Source organism: Vulpes vulpes, chromosome 16, assembly GCF_048418805.1.
Source record: "Vulpes vulpes isolate BD-2025 chromosome 16, VulVul3, whole genome shotgun sequence".
Taxonomy (NCBI): Eukaryota; Metazoa; Chordata; class Mammalia; order Carnivora; family Canidae; genus Vulpes; species Vulpes vulpes.
In genome coordinates, this window is record NC_132795.1 from 76,385,521 (window position 1) to 76,405,089 (window position 19,569).

The 19,569-nt window shown below is 40.5% G+C and overlaps 1 protein-coding gene and 1 long non-coding RNA gene across 5 annotated transcripts in view; one reads left to right on the top strand and one right to left on the bottom strand.

Annotated features, from left to right (window-relative positions):
- SRBD1 (S1 RNA binding domain 1) overlaps window positions 1-15,925 on the bottom strand; it is a 193,762-nt gene extending 177,837 nt beyond the window's left edge. The window contains exons 1-4 of one of the 4 annotated variants that reach the window (XM_072741202.1): window positions 15,747-15,839; window positions 15,105-15,571; window positions 10,291-10,370; window positions 6,345-6,522 (exon numbers count right to left, since the gene is read on the bottom strand). In XM_072741202.1, the coding sequence (XP_072597303.1) occupies window positions 6,345-6,522; window positions 10,291-10,370 (258 nt within the window). In that variant the 5' untranslated portion in view covers window positions 15,105-15,571; window positions 15,747-15,839. Of the gene's footprint in view, window positions 1-6,344; window positions 6,523-7,691; window positions 7,882-10,290; window positions 10,371-15,104; window positions 15,572-15,746 lie in introns of those variants that run through there. The other 3 variants (XM_072741203.1, XM_072741204.1, XM_025992583.2) reach the window with 3 other exon arrangements.
- On the top strand, window positions 15,860-18,820 carry LOC140595850 (uncharacterized). The gene is made up of 2 exons (XR_011997757.1): window positions 15,860-15,948; window positions 16,120-18,820. It is a non-coding gene; the product is annotated as an uncharacterized lncRNA (long non-coding RNA).
- Window positions 18,821-19,569: the final 749 nt, after the last annotated feature.

The following is a 19,569-nucleotide window of genomic DNA, read 5'->3' on the forward strand; positions in this document are numbered from 1 at the left end:
TACAGACCCTACCTGTATGGAGTTTACAGTTTCACCAGCTAGCCTATTTTTTGATTACCTAAGTAGATGTAGCTAGCACAAACTCGAATAAAAGAATTCTCAAACTATTTGTCAGTCAAAATTCAATTTTCTCTCCTATCAAGTATTTTTCCAGAATTATTGACTACTAAAAATCCTGGGAACTACCTAAAGAGCATCCCCATCCTAATACCCACCTACCACCACCTAACCTGGAAATGATGTACATTAGATAGCCCTCTGAGTATTACATTTTTAGCTGAAACATTATGGATAAGAACTGAGATATAAAAATAGAATTATTCTGAGGTCCATAAGAGTTAATAATAGCCTGATCAAATGACTTGACATAGCAGAAGAAAAAAGGTGTCAACTGTACAGAGGGCTGTTAACCATGTAGGAGAAGAAAAAGAGGAACTATAAAAAGCAAATACCATCTATGATCAGCCATTCTTCTAAGCAACGTACAAAGAAGAGGAAAGCTTAGCAAATGGACTCTGAGTATTTTGGTCTCAAAGGTAAGACAACCCTCCTGTGAGATGCATACACCAGACTACCTTAGATTCATGCATTTAAAACATGTGATGTCATTGTGACAAACATTAATGCCTAGAACACAGCAGGCGTTCAATAAATCCAAAAGAATGGATTTATTTAATTCCCCCAATCTGGATCCATGCTCATTGAGTAAATTTCTGATTCTTACTTAAGTGCCTACTTACTTTAGCCTCTGAGGACAGTATCGGTCGGAAAAATTTCATGTCCTTGTGATTATTATATCAAATCATTAATTATTAAAGCAGCACTCTGTTTTTATACATCCTTCTTATGAGCATGGCTGAGATAAAACCACCCATGAGAGACATATGTGTTCCTGAAATGCTCTCAAAATCATGTTGCTAACTTAGAATCCCAGTTCCATCACGTACTATCTGCTACCCATAAGGAAATCACTTCACATTTCTTTCCCTGGCTTTCTTATCTATAAAATCAGGATAGTAATAGCAACTGCCTCGAGTAGTTGTTGTGAGTTAAGATTTAAGTAAGCTCATGCAACCCAACTGTTGAGCATGTTGCCTCGCTGATGGTAAGAACTAAAATATCTGCAGACACCACCATTATTACCACTACTATCATATCTAGACAATCTCCTAGGAGAGGGAAAAGGAAGTAGACAAAGAAATGAAGAAAATGTAAAATGATCAAAAGGAAAAAAAGTCAACAATCACAAAAACACTTAAAGGTACCCCCTTTGGACCCTTCAGGCAAGATTTACCGAGTGTTTCTCAGTGTTGTCCACAGAACCTTTTAGGGGATTTGTGAGATCAAACTCTTCACAATAATGCTTAAACACGATTTGCCTTTTTTTGTTGACATTTCAATGATAGTACAAGAGCAATGGTAGCAAAACCCAAGGCAATGGCATCAAGTAGTACTAGCAATCAATGTTCCCTTCACTGACACACACTTGCAGTAAAAAAATGTGAGTTTAACGATGCAGTTAAAAATTATTAAGTATTAGGGGCAGCCCTGGTGGCTCAGCGTTTTAGCACTGCCTTCAGCCCAGGGCCTGATCTTGGAGACCCGGGATTGAGTCCCATGTCAGGCTCCATGCATGGAGCCTGCTTCTCCCTTTGTCTGTGTCTCTGCCTCTCTCTCTCTCTCTCTCCCTCTCTGTGTCTCTCATGAATAAATAAATAAAATCTTTCAAAAAAAAATTATTAAGTTTTAGCGCACCTGGCTGGTTCTGTTGGTAGAGCCTGCTACTCTCGATCTCAGGGTTGTGTATTCAAGCCCCACATTGAACATGGAGCCTATATTAAAAAAATAAGTAGGGAACCCTGGGTGGCGCAGCGGTTTGGCGCCTGCCTTTGGCCCAGGGCGCGATCCTGGAGACCCAGGATCGAATCCCACATCGGGCTCCCGGTGCATGGAGCCTGCTTCTCCCTCTGCCTGTGTCTCTGCCTCTCTCTCTCTCTCTCTCTCTCTCTCTGTGACTATCATAAATAAATAAATAAATAAATAATTTAAAAAAAAATAAGTAAATAATTTTTAAAAATTATTAAATTTTAAAGTTTCAATCCTTGAAAACATATCTTTTTTTAAGATTTTATTTATTTATTTGAGATAGAGCAAGGGAGTGAGAGAGAGTACAAGCAGGGGAAAGGACAGCAGGAGAAGGAGAAGCAGGCTCCTTGCCAATAGGGAGCCCCATGCAAGGCTCAATCCCAGGCCCCTGGAATCATGATCTGAGCCAAAAGCAGACACTTAACCAACTGAGCCACCCCGGTTGGCTGAAAACACACCTTTTTAATACTGTATGCTGAAATGGTCAGTATACATAAAATACTTCTGCTGTGTGCCAGTGTATACAGACGTGCAATGGTTCTCTTGAGCAAAAGCTCTTATGCACTCGTTTCAATTGTGAACTGAACCAGCTTGCTTTTCCATAAATCACCATTTTTACTTGAAATAATGACTGATGAACGATCGTTATTCAGACTTGGATATCTGGTGGGCATTTTTTTCAGAAATGAACTGAGACTGTCATTTTAAGGAAACATTTGACCAAGAGTAAATTTCAGGCTTTAAAAGTGAAAATTTAAAACAAACAAGTAAATAAATCAATGTGAAAATTAGAATTTTGGAAAATTTGTATCCACTGTGAACTTGCTTCCCAACACTGTGATGACACTGGAGGTTATATTAACAAATGTGACTTTTTGACATCAGATAATCAAAGATCCTCACATTTGGAAGATCTGCATAAATCAGTGCACCAATATTTTCCAAATGACCAATATATGTCACAAAATCATGAATGAGTAAAAGACCCTTTCAAATAACAACACAAACCAATGGATTATAATGTAATAGAGCATAGTAAGTTCATTAATATGGTTTCAGATTCCACAATGAAACAAACTTTTAAGAAACTACCACTTACTGAGTTTTGGTAGTGCATCAAATAAGAATATTCATCTGAAAAACCTTTCAAAACACAACTCCCTTTTCCAAATATGTATCTGTGTGGAGGTGGGTTATCTTCATACACTTCAGTTACAGTCTAGTAAGTTAACATTAAAGATAACTGTAAAAATGTAAAACAATGTAATTCTTCTCACTAATTTTTTGCTGTTGGTTGGGAAAATATGTACTTATTTTTCATTAAAATAAAAATTAGTTGCATTAACATGTAATAGTTTTTAAAAATTAATCAATATTTTAATTTCTCACTTTTCATTTTTATATGGTAAATATCAGTAACAATAACTCACATAACCAGAAGTTCCCTGGGGTCCTCAATAAGTTTTAAGAATACAAAAGGGTTCAAAGACCAAAAGTTTTGAAAAATGTAGATCTAAACCATTGAAAACAGGGAAATAGCTCTCCATTTTATGAAGCTCCTAAGCTTCTATAGCCTGTTTCATTGACATACTTAAGTTTAGTAAGCCTCCATGAGAACATTTTTCTTCCTTATGCTCAACCTGAATCTTTGGCAGACTGAATAATCAAAGTTCATTTTCTTCTGTCTTCACTGTTTTTATCTGCTTTAACATTCCACATGGTTATTATGTAGCCTATGACTAAACCCAAGACTCTAAGAAGAATTTGACTATCCTTTTTGCTGTCTCTGAAAGTAGTCAACTGCCTAAAGCAAAAAAGTGGCTCCTTGTGTCTTTTCCAGTCAAATCAGTTAGCAAGCCTTGGCTTTGGCTTGTGTTGTACTGGGTGAGCTTGATATATAACTGGAAAAGGATAAAGAGTCAAAGGGAGGCTTCTTAAAAATTAGATTTAAAAGAACATTTTTATACTCTGTAGCAGCTGAGCCACTGGAAGAAAAGTTGAAAAGAGAAAAGAAAGGGGGTGACTACAGACACAGAGACGAAAGCCCCAGCAGTGGGACTAACTAACCCAGTGGGTGGCATGACCTTCACTGTTACAGGACAGGGGAGGAGGCAAATATACCTCACCTGGGTGTGAGATCATGAGGAGCTTCATGTATTCTCAAATACATAGGAGGCAATGTCATCAGCTGAGAGGAGAAAAAGGAATTTAGGAAGTTTAAGAGAAAAAAATCAGGAAAACAAATGTGCCACAGAAAAAGAATGAGCCTCCCAGGTTTTTCAGCGCAATGCTGAGGTCTGAGATTGTGAATCTAAAGGAAGACAAATTAGGTCAAAACTGTTCTCAGCAACAGTCAGCTGCTCAATGCTGGCTGAACAGAGGCAATGGCTCACCCCACGTCAAGACTGATCAGCCACACGACTGAAGGAAAAAAGGGCAAAACTGGTGAGATGAACACAAAGTGGTTTCAGTAAGAGGTTATGTGGTCTAGACGAGGTAAGGTAGGGAAAGAGAGGGGCTGACTCTTAGTGGTCTGTGAAGCAGATGTGGTGAAGCATGAGAGTCCAAGGATCAGCTGTGGCTTTCCCAAAAGTCACCTAAGGAGCTTTAGGAAAGTAATATTCCTGAGGCCCAGGCCCACCCCCACCCCTAAATTCCTTCCAGATTTAATGAGTCTAGAACAGGGGCTTTGGCACTGGTATTTTTTCAAGCTCCCTGGGGTTGAGAACTAACAAGGTGTGACAAGGCTGTAAAAGTGTGGCCATGAGGACCTCTGAACAGTGAGCTAAAGAACAGGAAAAGGTGAGATGATGCTCTGAAAGCAGGATGGTTGAAAAGGAATGTCAGTCGTCGAAGTTTCCAATAATGGCAAGATTCAGGGTGAGTTCATGAGAGAGGTGGTGAAGGCAGAGAAGATGACACAGTCTCTGGAGATGAGGAGGTCGAAGAACCAAGAACACAAGGCATAGGGAGTTCATCGTAGTGGAGGGTAAGTCACTAAGAACAAGAGCAAAATATTGCAGAGAGATGTAAAGTGGGGCTGAGTTAAAGTCTTCAATGAATGAAGAGGGGTGGCCAGTGGGTTGGGAAATGCCAGCAACATACGCAGGAAGAGACTAAAGAATGATTAATTCTGTCTATGATGTTTGCTAAAAATAAAGTTATAAGGAGGCTACCAATTCTAGTTCTACCCAAAATAAGGTTTTCAATTATTTTGTTTGGTGGTGGCTACAGCAGAGCAGAACGCCAAACCTTCTTCTAACATGCTCAAAGTCCCTTCATTGAAGTATAAAATGTGTGAATTTAGAAAGAAATTCTAAATCCCCCCAGAATGTTTAAGTGAAAGACTTCCTATCTGAATTCCTTTTTTCCCTATAGTTTATACATATAACTGAGCATCACTGGAAGGATCAAAAAATCACCATGACAAGGTTCTTAAGCTATACCTTCCTGAGCTATACTTTAATGTTTAGAGGCCAGGCATGTGTACATTTTACTGAAGAGAGGGATCATAATTTTTATCAGATTCTCAGAGTTTATATCCTAATATCACTGATCGAAGTTAGTGGTTAACCACTTTCCTAAGTTAGGCAATCAAGCTACTTTTAGGTGAAGCCATGCTGCACTTAATGAAAAATCTCCAAAATCTGCCAACAAGATGAAAGAAGTCAATACCTTCTCAGCTATAGATAAAGCCTGCTCACCCATTCAAAGGGTATTCAGTGAAAAGCTTATATGTAAATATGAAGAAACAGAGGGACTGGATAACTGGAGAAAGGCTGATTTAAATAAAAGCCCAATCCAAGGGCACAGCAAAGTACACTGTAATGTTCCCTATTATACACAATAAATGTGTCCCTGGAAAGTCAGGATTCTACTGCATATTAAAAGAGTATTATTTCAAATGTACTATGGAAGCAGTTTCTTAAAGGAATATGACAGGGAATGATTTTGGAAATGCGTAACTCTCTTTAATGCAATAAGGCCTGTAATTTATTGTTGTTGTTGCTGCTGCTTTAATCCAGATTAGTATAGGTACAGTGTTTGCTTATAGCAAAATATACCAATATATCAGTTGATAAATATTTTTTTTCCCTCCAACACAATGGGTCTAATGGTAAATACTATTATGGCCCATGGTAGAGAATGCCACTGTGGTATACTTTTTGTCATCCACCTGTTCTGTCCCACTCTAAGGACAAAGTAGCATCAACAATTAAGAAAGCGGGATCCCTGGGTGGCGCAGTGGTTTAGCGCCTGCCTTTGGCCCAGGGCATGATCCTGGAGACCCGGGATCGAATCCCACGTCAGGCTCCCGGTGCATGGAGCCTGCTTCTCCCTCTGTCTCTGCCTCTCTCTCTCTCTCTCTCTCTGATGACTATCATAAATAAATAAAAATTAAAAAAAAAAAAAGTTTAAAAAAAAAAAACAATTAAGAAAGCACTACAGCGTTCCCTCCACTCAACTGAAGCACCTACCAGCTCCTCCTTAACAGCCACGCCTTCTGAGCCATCATTGATCTGTAGGGTGGTCTTCTTCACCCGTGGCACCCTCTTTGGTTTGGATTCCTTGGCAACAGGCTGCTTACGACTTCTGGGGACTTTCTTTTGGGGCTCCCAGGCACTATCTTCCTTGTCATCTTCAGAGGCAGATGATCTAGAAGTAAATTGACAGAAAAAACTCTAGGAAAAATGAGGCCAAATGTTAAAGGCAAAAAAGACATGTTTCTTAAAAGAAGAATAAGGTAGGAGGTGTTTAATATAAAATATGAGCACAGGCTATGAACAGATCCTACACACAAAGATCCTAAAACAAGAGTTGATCAAGGACCAATGTAAAAACAGACCCTGAGGGCAGCCCGGGTGGCTCAGCAGTTTAGCGCCTGCCTTCAGCCCATGGTGTGATCCTGGAGTCCCGGGATCGAGTTCCACGTCAGGCTCCCTGCATGAAGCCTGCTTCTCACTCTGCCTGTGTCTCTGCCTCTCTCTCTGTGTCTCTCATGAATAAATAAATAAAATCTTAAAAAAAAAAAAAAAAAAAACAGCCCCTGATATGCTATGAATCACAGGTCTCTCCATTCCCCCCCTCACCTACCCAGCACATGCACACGCGCACACACACACACACAGACAGACAGACACACAACAGAAGAAATCATTTATTATCTTATGCAATCAGGTGGTGTCACACCACAGTCACTGTAAGGTTTGCCATTATAACAATGAAAAATGCTTAAACAATTTCCTAAGCAGTAATCAAATTTACTTAAAGTTATTCAAACCAATGCAAGGAATGGGAAATGGCTCTTAGGAAACACCCTAAATTACATAAAAAGCCAGCACCAAGATCCTTCCAAATGCTTCAATTAACCGTTTTCTGTTCCTTTGTTTTGTTTTCCCCCTTTCACAGAATGGATTTGTTTCCTGGTTTATACTGGATCAGGTGCAGCTGCAGTACTTTCTAACAACCCACGAATCAAACTCACAGCAACAACAGAGGAAAAATAGCCATGTGAACCCTGGTAAAGAAACATCATGCTCCTGCCAACCCACTTAATTCTATGCCTACCCCTAATGTAAAAGGTCAGTATTGGTGAGAAGGACAATCACTTCCTTCACTTAGGCTAGTGAATAGGGATATTTGGCTTTTTGAATGGTTTAAGCTCTGCCTGGAGGCAAAAACCTGATTAAATGACTTCTTCTAAATTATGCTCTCCTAGGTCTCCTATATCCCCCCCCCCCCCCCCCCCAGTGAATTCTCTTCAAAAGCAGATGCAAGCTAAACCCTAAGAGTAGGCAAAAACAAATAAAATCATTTAAACTCACATAACACATAGCAGTGTCATTGAAAGGAGGGAGAATTTAAAAACCAAGGAAACAGAAAAGCAGGGTTCTGCTCATATTATCTCCAAACTGAGCAGAATGACTTCTTTCCACGTCAGTCTCATCCAGCAGGAGTGCAGACCCCAGTTCACAGGGGGGCAGTTTCAAAGGTCACATGACAGGCACAAAAGGGCTTTCAGGTATTAGAAAGAAAAACATTAATAACACGTATTATTTTATTATACGTGGGGCAGTTTTAAGACAGCTGGTCATCTCTTATTACTAGTTGTGCATCTGGCACTCACTCTTGAAGCACATCTTTCATACCTTCCAGGTCTTTCCAAGGTCTTCACTCCCCTGGTTTTCTTCCTCTTTCCCTGGCAGCTTCTCCTTGTCCCTTTGCTTATCTCTCTTCCTCTCCCCAATCTTTCAATGTTAGGATCCTCTAAGACTCAGCCCTCAGCACTCTTCTAAGCTCTTTTACTAGAAGATCTTTCTTCATTCAATAGCAGAATAGAGAAAATTTTCAATTTTATATCTCCCACTTGACCTGAGCTCAAGACTTGTATATAAACCTTTACTGGATGCCTCACAATCATCTCAAAATTACCAAGTGCAAAGCAGAACCCCTGATTTTACTACCATCACATCTGATCCTCTTCCAGTCTCCCCCAAATTACTGTCTTTCCTTCATACCCCAAATCTAATGTATCAGCATAGCTGGTCTGCTTTATCTTCAAAACAGATCCCAAATTAGACTACTCACCACTTTCATTCCCAGGACCCTAAGCTTCTACAATAATCTCCTTAACTGATCCCCTCTTCCATTCCTGCCCCCACTGTGGTCTATCTTCCACCAAGAAACCAAAATGATCATTTACAAATGTAAACCAGATCACGTCCTCACTGCTCCAAACCTTCCAATGGCTTTCCCACCCACTGTCACCAGCTAGACCCCAAGACCTGACCTTTACTTCCCACTTGCTTTGTTTACATTTTTCCTTAAACTCCTCTTTCCAACTTACCTCTTAACTCAGGCAACTAAAACCCAAAACAACCCTTCAGGTGATGGCAACTGCCCTGACAAGACCTCTCCCTAGCCCAGACCACTCAGACCCTTTGAGCTAAACCTCTTACTTATACCTGCACAGATTGACCTTGGAGTGACCCTGGTATAACTAGTAATTACCTTTACCTAATTATAACACTAAAATCTCCCAAGGAGGTGCCACAGCCTCACTTATGTAATGTACAATGTATGCATAGCACATTTTCTTAAGGTGCAAGCACCATACATAGATGACAAGGCTTCCCTATATAAATATTCATCCTAACCCTAAACAAAAAGGTATCCATTCACCCTTTTTGGAAGCTTTGAAAGCTATTCCCAAGATCTCTTTCTTTGCTGCAAATAAAGTTTACTTTGTGTGACAATTCCACTTGGTCTATCTGTGACTCACCAAAGAGCAAACTCATATTGGTTCTGTTACATCACTTCAAATAAGACTCTAATGCTCTGTCATCTAATTAGATCCTGCCCATTCCAACCTCATTTCCAATCACTTTCTGCCTTGATGACTCTTATCTGACAACATAGGTCTTACTGTGTGTTCCCTGAACACACCAAGCTCGTTCCTGCCATAGGGTCTTTGCACTTGAGGCTCCTGCTGCGTGGAACACCCATCCCCAGATCTCTGCAAGTGGTACTTCAAATTTCGTTTAGATTTCTTGCCACATCCTCCAAAAGAACCTTCCTGAATACTATATCCAAGATGTCCCATGCCCAGAACCACTGACCACACTATCCCTGGCCCCTGTTTTATGTTCTTTTAGAGTACTTATTATTACCTAGCATTAATCAATCACTTACTTAACAAATATCTTCAGGGCACAAACATTAGTGCTCTAAAGCAGAGGTTCTCAATGGAGGACAATTTTGCCTCCATGGGAAATATCCAGCCATGTCTGTCACAAACTGGGGAGATGCTATTGGCATCTAGTTGTTAGAGACCAGTGATGCTCCTAAACATCCTGCAACGCAAAGGACAGTCTCCATGGCAAAGAATTATCTGATCAGTGGTGCTAAGTTTAGGAAACTCTGCTCTAAAGCAATATAAAACACCCCCTGCTCTCATGGAGCTTATGTTCTAGTATAAATATCATGTTATATTTGGTTGGTTATTTTCTCTCTCCTTCTTCAATAGTTTAACAACACTGAGATAGAGCCTGAGATACAGCATGAGTTCAATAAACATTTGTTTCACTAATGAATGAAAAAGACGGCCTTGGGACACGAGTGGCTCAGCGGTTGGGCGTCTGCCTTTGACTCAAGGCTTGATCCTGGGGTCTGGGATCGGGTCCTACATTGGGCTTCTGCATGAAGCCTGCTTCTCCCTCTGCCTGTGTCTCTCTGTCTCTCTCTCTCTCTGTGTCTATCATGAATAAATAAATAAAATCTTAAAAAAAAAGAAATTAAGAAAGGGAGAAAGACAGACAGACACAGCCTTCTTCAACCTAAATGATTTACTTTAGTAAGTAACAATGCATTCCTCCTTAAAATATACGTAATTCTTGTAACCCCATATGAAACCAGTATGCTTACAACTCAGACAAGGAAGAGAATTCATCTTTGGATACCACAGCCTGGACCTTTACTTTTGCTCTTCTTGGCAATGATGACATCTGAAAGAAACAGAACATAAAATCAGCATGCCCTGAATCACCTGAATGACTGATCACTTATGTTGTCTATAAAGTGATGTGCCTGATGTTAAAAAAAATGCCATTGGTAAAAAAATGAGAAGCATTCAAAAGCCTGAAGAACTGGTTTCCTCTCCCACACGGCTGCCAACTATAAGAGCAGCTAACAGCTTCAAATGGTTTAAAAGCCTGATGAGTATAGGCCACCTTTGGAAAAATGTAAGCTCCAACAAGGTGACAATTTTTAATTTTTTTAGAGTTATATGACTGAGCATACCCCAAGTGGTACTAAATGGCTTATCAGACAGTAAATTACAAAATCCTCTATTAAACTAGATATCTCGAAGATTAGAAGTATTTTCCCACTTCTGTATCTTCTTACAATATAAAGGAAAAGCCTATCTACAAAGCTGACAATCAAATAAATGATGTTGCGAGATTAAACAAGCAGCCAGGTTATTCCTAAAAAAGACATCCATTCCCTTAAAATAAAATTTACAGTATTTAACACTTATTTGAAAATAAAAAAATAAATTAATCACTAATGTCATTATAAAATATTTACTAAATTCAAAGGCCTAACTCTTTAAAAACTTGAGACAAATAACCAGAGACATCCTATAATATAGAAAGTAAGCAAATTTACTTTAGCTACTAAATTTTATTATCTAAAGAGTGTATGTCAAGCCGTAAGAACTACATTAGACTCTGACATGCTTGGAACCCTTTAAAAGTTTCTAAACCAGTCATATTTTATAATGCCTCTGGTTCTAACTTCCACTTACAGGAGAAAGGAATGCCTCACAGAAATAACAAGAGGTTGTCACAAACAGAACATGTGCCCTCAGCTCTATATAGCTCAACTCAGTCCAGAAAGTACAGAACTATTAGCCAAGAGAACACCGAGAGGAAAGCAGAACAAAAGAAACAAGAGTCTCCAGGAAGTAGACAGGACAATTTTTCATCTTCTTCACCTCTCTTTTTGTCATTTTATGTTTATGCAGGTTATCCTTCTTCAAATAAGTGCTTCTAGATATTGATCATAAAGAAATGGGTTGGGACACCTAGGTGGCTCAGCAGTTGAGCCTTTGGCTCAGAGCGTGATCCCAGGATCTGGGATGGAGTCCCACATTGGACTCCTTGCAGGAGGCCTGCTTCTCCCTCTGCCTGTGTCTCTGCTTCTCTGTGTGTGTGTGTCTCTCTCATGAATAAACAAAATCTTTTTTTTTTTAAAGGGTAACTTCTAATTTCTGTGTTACATGCATTTTACACAACAAAACAAAAATGCAAATAGAAAAAGTCAGTGTATGATGGGGTAGCATTTCAAACCAGGGCAGAAATTAATTATTCAATAGGTGGTATTAAGAAAACAAGCTATCCCTGTGGAGGAAAACAAACATTTAAGTCCTACTGCCACACGCTGAACAAAATTTTATTCTATGCTAATGATTTAAAATGTACAAAATAAAACTATAAAAGTACTACAGAAAATAAAGATGATCATTTTCATAGTTTGGAGTAGAGGTGGGGGTATACAAATTTTTCCAGGCATAACTCAAAATTTCAAAAGACAAAAAGACAAACAGATTTCACTACATAAAAATTAAAATTCCAAGTCAGCAGTGGGACCTTTCCAGAAGCAAACCAATTTGCTTTGCACTATCCTCAAAAAAAATCCTAAGAAGCAGTGCCTGATACCTTGGAACTATGGATGAAGAGACTAAGGGCTGGTATAAGCTGTATGAGGCAAAGGAATATCTCTAGAGGCCCTACTCTACTTCATGCTATTAAGCAACTGACCCAGGAAGACATCTGGAGATCTGGAAATTTATTCTCTGGAGAGGATAAAACAGTTTCTAGGCTAGAGGACATCAAGTATAGTTGTGGGCATGGGAATGCTAAATGTAGAGAACCCCTCCCCCTAGTCCTCTTCTCCCACTAGGCTCCTAGTCAGATCCTTACTCTCTAGGGAGAAGAATGGAAAGGTTCTTCGCTGGACAATCTGACTAGCCCAAAAATAAAAACCTGAACATACTAAGTTTCCCAAGAAACAACCTAACCAAATCATCTACTCCCACCACCCCATTTTACAATATACCTGAATTCAGAACATTCCCTTATGGACCACCATTCACCAATTCTCAAATAGGGGTTTAAAATAGGGGTAGACAAACGCTGGTAGTCTCATAAAATGTTTTAACCATTAAAGAAGACTTCCTTGAAATAAATATTTCTAAATGTCCCTTAATTAGGCACCCTGGAAGCACTGTTACCACTGAAAGGTAAGATATAAAATTGTCTTTTGACAATTAGAAAAATAAGAATTTGAAAGAGGAGGAGGGGGTGCCTGTGTGGCTCAGTCAGTTACATGTCTGACTCTTGATTTCAGCTCAGGTCATGCTCTAAGGGTTGTGAGATCCAGCCTTGCAGCCGCAGGCTCTGTGCTAGGCATGGAGCCTGTTTAAAATTCTCTTTCTCCGTCTCTCTCTCTCTCCTCTGGCACATGTGCTTGTGTGTGCTCTTAAGAAAAAAAGAGAAGAGAAGAGAAGAGAAGAGAAGAGAAGAGAAGAGAAGAGAAGAGAAGAGAAGAGAAGAGAAGAAAAGGTGGGAAAGGAGAATATGCATGAGCACACGGTTAATTTCAGAGTGATCAGTTTTAGAAAAAGTATATACAGAAACTAAGGACCTAGAAATTATTTCTTAAAAGCTGCCTACACCAGGCATACTCCCAAGGATATGCATATTCCAGTTTAAAGACCAGTGTTCTTGGGAGTTGTTTCTCAACCTTCACTCCTCCCATGTTCCCTTTCCTCATATCACAGGATTTGTTAGACTAACAAACCATTTCCACGGTTTTAAATATCTGTATCATCTACTTATTAACGATCCTAATACTTCCATCCCAAATCTTGCCTAAGATACAGATTTACATAGTAAATTATTCAGAATGCCTATGAAATTATGTAAATGCCTCAAAGTCACCTAAAATTTAACATATTGACGATGAAGTCTTGATAACCATTTCCTGTTATAAAACCCATTCCTACCCCCAGTCTTTCCCATCTCAGTAAATGGCACCATCATCCACCTAAGTGAATGGCTAAACCAGAAACTTGGAAAATTTTTAATAGCTTCATTGAGCAATAATTGACATAATAAATTGTACGTGCTTAAAGTGTGCAAACTTGATAAGCTTTGGCATATGTACACCATCTCCACACTCAAGATCCTGAATACATCTATATCTATCATCCTCTAAAGTTTTATTTGCTAGCCAAAGCCTTGCAAATCTTTCTTACTTTTACCTCCCACAACCAGTCTACTAGTAACATAACATCTTCCTCCAAAATATAGGCTAAATTTCTGTGATCTCCAGTGAGTCTTTAGTCTGGTCTTTAGTAATATCTCTTACCCAGACTACTGTAATAGCCTCTTAACTAGCTTCCTTGCTTCCCCTCTTGCCTTTACTACTCATTCTCCACATACCAACGCAAAAAAAAAAAGATGATTTAGAAAATGCTTAACCATTTAATGACTTCCCACTCCATTCTCCACATAGAATCAAATCATATATTTTTTTTTTACCACAGCCTTCTAGAATACCCTACAGAACTGACCCTCACCTACCTTTCTAACCACATTTATCATGTGCCGTAGGTCTTCAGCCACAGTCACTACATTGTTTCAGTCACTATAACAAGTATGATCCTTTGCCATCTCAGGTTCACTCTGCCTGGAACACTATCCTCCCTGCTCATTAATAGGCTGGCTACTCATCTCTTAGACCTCAGCATTTTAGGCCTAAAATGGGTTTCTCAGATATAACATTATTATAGGACCCCATTTACTTCCTTCATACAGTACTACACAAAGCACAATCTATAATTATCTTTGTTTATTGTCTGCATCCCCCATGTTTACTTTATGGAAGTAAACTCCATGAAGGAAGGAACCACATTTGCCTTATTCACTTCTCCGTAACAGAGATTAGCACTTAACAGCTGCTCTATAACTATTGATTAAATGAACATAAGAATATATACAAAACGGTCTTTATAGAGGAGTATACACTTTTCCCCATCACTATTAGGCAATAGCACACATGGCACTCACTGTTCTTTCCAAAGAGTGATGGTATAGATGAACCTTCCTATTCTTAGTGACTTGAGATTTCTAACTTTCAATGCTGTCTCGGCTCTGTGGACACATGAGCACATTCAAAACCAGTTGCTGTGACGTTACTCAGGGAGGAGGCACTAAAACCAGGGCAACTGAAAAATCAAGGGGAGGGGGATGAGGAAACTGGCACACACCTAAATGTTACATTAAAATTGGGAAATCCGGCATCCCTGGGTAGCTCAGCGGTTTGGCGCCTGCCTTTGGCCCAGGGCGCCATCCTGGAGTCCTGGGATCAAGTCCCGCATCAGGCTCCCAGCATGGAGCCTGCTTCTCCCTCCTCCTGTGACTCTGCCTCTCTCTCTCTATGTCCATCATAAATAAATTTTAAATAAATAAATAAATAAATAAATAAATAAAAATAAAATTGGGAAATCCACAATGAGAAATTTTAGGAAGAGCAGAGGAGAACAACTTTTTAAGAGGCACCTAAAGAAATTTCCCTGAGTACAAAAAGAAGTGCTTGGAACGTCAGCAAAGATCCTTCCCTAATGAAAATAAAGTAACAGACGTGGAAAGAGCCTCAGAAATCATACAGACCTTTAAAACAAAAACAAAGGCAACCACAACGACAAAAAATCAGACGCCTGAGATGCAGCGAGGTGAAATGGTTTACTCAAAGGGAGAACCGACATTCTGGTGATGTAGCTAGAACCCAGAGCTCCAGACATCAAGACTAGGCTTGCTTCCCATTCCACAAACATTCTATGAATGGCATTCTGGCGCGTGGGAGGTGAGAGGAAAGTTGCCTAGAGAGTTCCCATTCATTCATTCCTTTCCTCAAGAGTTATTCGGCGCCTCCTAGAAGCCAGGCGCCCTGCTAAGGGTGGAGTTGACGCAGACCAGGCCATGATGTGACGGTGAAAAGGGCGCTTCCTCCCCCATCTCCGATAACTTGAGGCACAGAGACAATCTGGGTTTGCCCGGCTTTTCCCACGTCTGCCCCCACGCGCTGAGAGGACGCGCCAGGTGACACGCGGCAGGCAAGAGGGGTTTCCGGGTGTAGGCTGGAAGATACAGACCGCAGACCGTAAAATGTCATGAGACTTAGCACTTTAAAGAGGGATGTGAGTTCCCAAATGAGCGCTCCGAACTTTTTAAATGGCCCCCAGAACACCGGAGCCCGGGCTCCGCGCTCACGCGAGGCCGCAGGAACACCGCCCAGGCGGACGCTCAGCTCACCTTCCCGCCCGGCGAGTCAGAAGGCCCGGGATTCTGGGTGTGTGACCGCATCTTCCGGTTCCCGCCGGAAGTTTTTCAAACGCCGGAAGTCCCGCCTCGCTTCGCTCAGACTCGCCGCAGAGTCGCCGGGCTGTACCGGAGCGGGATGGAGCGGAGCCGGACGGAGGCGGGGCTAGAGCGAGGATCCCGCGGGAGCGCTGAGGTGGGGCCCTGCTCCCGGGGCGGGGCCGGGAGGGGGGGTTCGGGGGGCCGGGGGCTGGGGGGCGAGCGCTTCTCCCGGGTCCTGGGGGAGGTGGGGGCGGCGGTGTTACCCACGCGGCGCGCCTCCCGGTGCTTCTCATGTCTTCACCCGCTTTCCTCTCTTCGCATCCAGCTTCTTTCAAATTCAATCAACAGTGTTTCTTTTTTCATTACATCACTCCGAATTTGCAGTAGAAAAATGAGAAACGGTCAAGTTTTATTCTTTCCAAAGTCGATTTTAATCGTCGTCCGTGAACTTCCCTGGCCGTGTTTTAGGCGTATGTTTAGCGTGTTTCATTACCTCCTAAGCCCAAGACAAGGGGTTTTGCTTTCGTCTATGGAAATACCCACGTTTTGCCTCTTCTGAGAAGCCCTCACACCGCCCCTGAGGCGCCTGCTACCTTAATGGAAGAGCCTGACCCTGGAGTCCTCGCTGTCCTGCTGCGGTCTCGGGCGGCTTGCGCTGCCAAGTGGAGCGGTTTGCAACTTCCTATTGCACGTGGGCAAAGCCCTTTATGTCTTTGAACTTGTTTTCACCCCTTCCCTTGTCCTACCCCATCCCTCATAAGGTGCCCCGTTACATATGCGGAGCAAATGCGCTCACAGAGTTCATGGGCTCAGACGCCTCTCCCACATAACCTCACCTTGGTCAAAAAGGAGAACAACACCCTGACCCATTTCATTTTCAGATTTTTGAAAAAGTGCTGTGATTTTTGTCCTCATGACTCAGTGTCTCCCAGGTGAGCCCTGCTCCTAATCCCAGCGTTTCCATTTCCCTTCCCACCAAAACAAAAGTAGCTCTTGCTTTTTATTTTGATGACTCCAAAGCATCTCACCCCCACTTGCATCCCCTAAGTTCCCTTTTTTTCCCCATTGCAAGTTAAAAACCATTAAGGGCCTTCCCAGTAATTCTTTCCCTTATCTTGAATATATTTTCTCAAAACCAGTATTCAGTAGAAATGAAAAAATGACTTGTGTTTTGACGTGTGTTTTTGTTGTTGTTGTTCCGGTTTTTTTTTTTTGTTTTTTTTTTGTTTGTTTTTTTTTGCCAAACACACCACACTGTAAACTCAAAATAACAGACCCAAAAAAATTAGACTGAAAAATTAGGGAAATAAGTCTGTTGTTGAGATTCAATTTAGCAGATCAAAATCTTATGGATATGGGATGCCTGGCTGGCATAGTCAGTAGAGCATATTACCCTTGATCTTGGGGTTGCAAGTTTGAGCCCCATATTGGGCGTAGAGTTTACTTAAAAATTTTTTTTAAAAATTATTTCAAGAAAAAAAACATTTGTTTTAGAAGATTCTATACAGCAGCTTTCCTTGCTAATGACTCATTTTCATGTGTTTTAAGTACTGAAAGGCCAAACAAGGTATTGAAATGTCTTATCAGTGAGCCTTGCTACAGATTTACCCAAAGTGACCATAAATTTTGCTGGATAATGTTTGAGACAGGAAGAAACAGGATTCTTTGAATTTAGTAAGTCTGTTCAGCTATACCTAACCTTCCTGGACAGTAAGGATCAATTTCTGAGATTGCAGAGTTCTTTTTTTTCTTCTTAATTTGTAGTCTCATGTTGCCTTTTGAAATGGTTCCAGAAGGTTTGGAACCGTCTGCTATAATCACAGTCTGCTCCATAATTTCTAGTTCTGAAAATACTAGAGAACACATTACAGTTCTGGATGACAGAAGGGGAAACTGGGTCATGATAATCAACAATAATAATTTACTGTTTACTATTCAACTACGTTTGAGGTCAAATTGTGCTACCCACGTTTAAGGTCGGGGATATTATCTAGAATCAGGGTTGGATTGTATATCAAAATAGCCATAGTATAAAGTGAGGGCGAGAGTAGGGATTGACCAGCATTATGCTAGATCTTGACTCCTCCATCAGGGATATTTGACTTTCCACTGGGGAAGAAAAAAAGAGGGCAGCCAGGGTGGCTCAGCGGTTCAGCGCTGCCTTCAGCCCAGGGTGTGATCCCAGAGTCCTGGGATCTAGTCCCACATGGAACTCCCTGCATGGAGGCTGCTTCTCCCTCTGCCTGTGTCTCTGCCTCTCTCTCTCTCCGTCTCACATGAATGAATAAGTAAAATCTTAAAAAAAAAAAAAAAAAAAAAAAAAAAGATTACTAAGTTGAAGTAAATAACCTATAAGTTTTTAGACATCAGACATCTGGGAAAAATAAAAGCTGGGGCAGAGTCCTCTAAAATTAATGCAGGTGGCGACCTACTCCAGAGACAGGTAACACTGTCCAGAAAATATTTCTCTGTTGGAATTTTGCAAGACAATCACTCCTACTAAAAGCTGTCAAAGGAAATTTATAATCACTAAGTATAAACCAGGCCACAGCATAAAAATTGCCTTTTCTCTCTAGGACCTTGCCCAGTCTATTGTTTACTTTTGGATCTTAATTGCTGAATTTCAAAAGATTCATGGCTTTAGCCTGGAATAATTTGGACTCTCACCTGAGTCTTATGCAATAGAGTTTGGGAGTAATGAAACATGTTTTGGATTTGCATGCAGGTTATTTATTTTATTGCTGCAAAACATAGAGCTGTTAATATGGTATTTATTGGTATGTTATCACTCGCATGTTATTGTCTGTGTTTTCAAGTCTTTTCCCTATGAGATCTGTCTCCCCAGGGACACTAATAATGTTAATGACTTCTATTTATGGATCATCTACTTTGTGTTACACACTAAGTTAATGCTTTTACATGTATGTGTATTTAACCTACATCTCAATGAGATGTTGCTATTATCCTCTTTATAAATGAGAAGACTGAAGTTATATCAGCTATTAAATTGCAGATCTGGATTTAAACCTAGTACTCTCTTTTTTTAAGACATTTATTTATTTGTTTGTTTTAATTTAAGGAGGGGAAGGGCAAAGGAGAGGGAAAGAGAGAGTCCTCAAGCAGGCACCTCGCTGAGCACAGAGCCTTATGGCTAACACCCAGGATCCCGAGATCATGACCTGAGCCTAAACCGAAAGTCGATAGCTCAACCAACTAAGTTACCCAGGCCTCTAAACCCAGTACCTTTAAAGACATCCATATACTACCAACTCAAAGCAAAGATCTCTCCTTTCTCCACCTTGTTGGCCTGCGAGACTGAATCTTTGGATGCTCAGGAACTGTTAAATCTCTAAATATACTAAATCAAGAACTGTCTACCCACCCAGGACGTTACAAGGCCCTTCTTCCTCTTCATTTCAAACTAATCAAAGTTCCATGGGAACAAAAATTCTTTTTTTTTTTTTTTGGAACAAAAATTCTAAATATAGATGTACTATATTTTGTACCCACTAAATTGTATGGTACTTGGATCTAAATCTTGGAACTAAGTCTTAGTCATTTGGTACCCCCTTCTCCAACTTCTCCCTTCACCCACACAGTTCCTAATAATCTTGACAAATAATAGGTATTTAATAAAATAGTAGACTAACTTGTGGCCCAATGAATGTGCCTGAAGTAAAAATAAATCCTTCCTCATACCATGAAAATAATCTAAAGCTCCTGCCATGGGTGGGTTACCATTTAAAAATTCAAGTGTACTTTTGGAAGCTCAAAT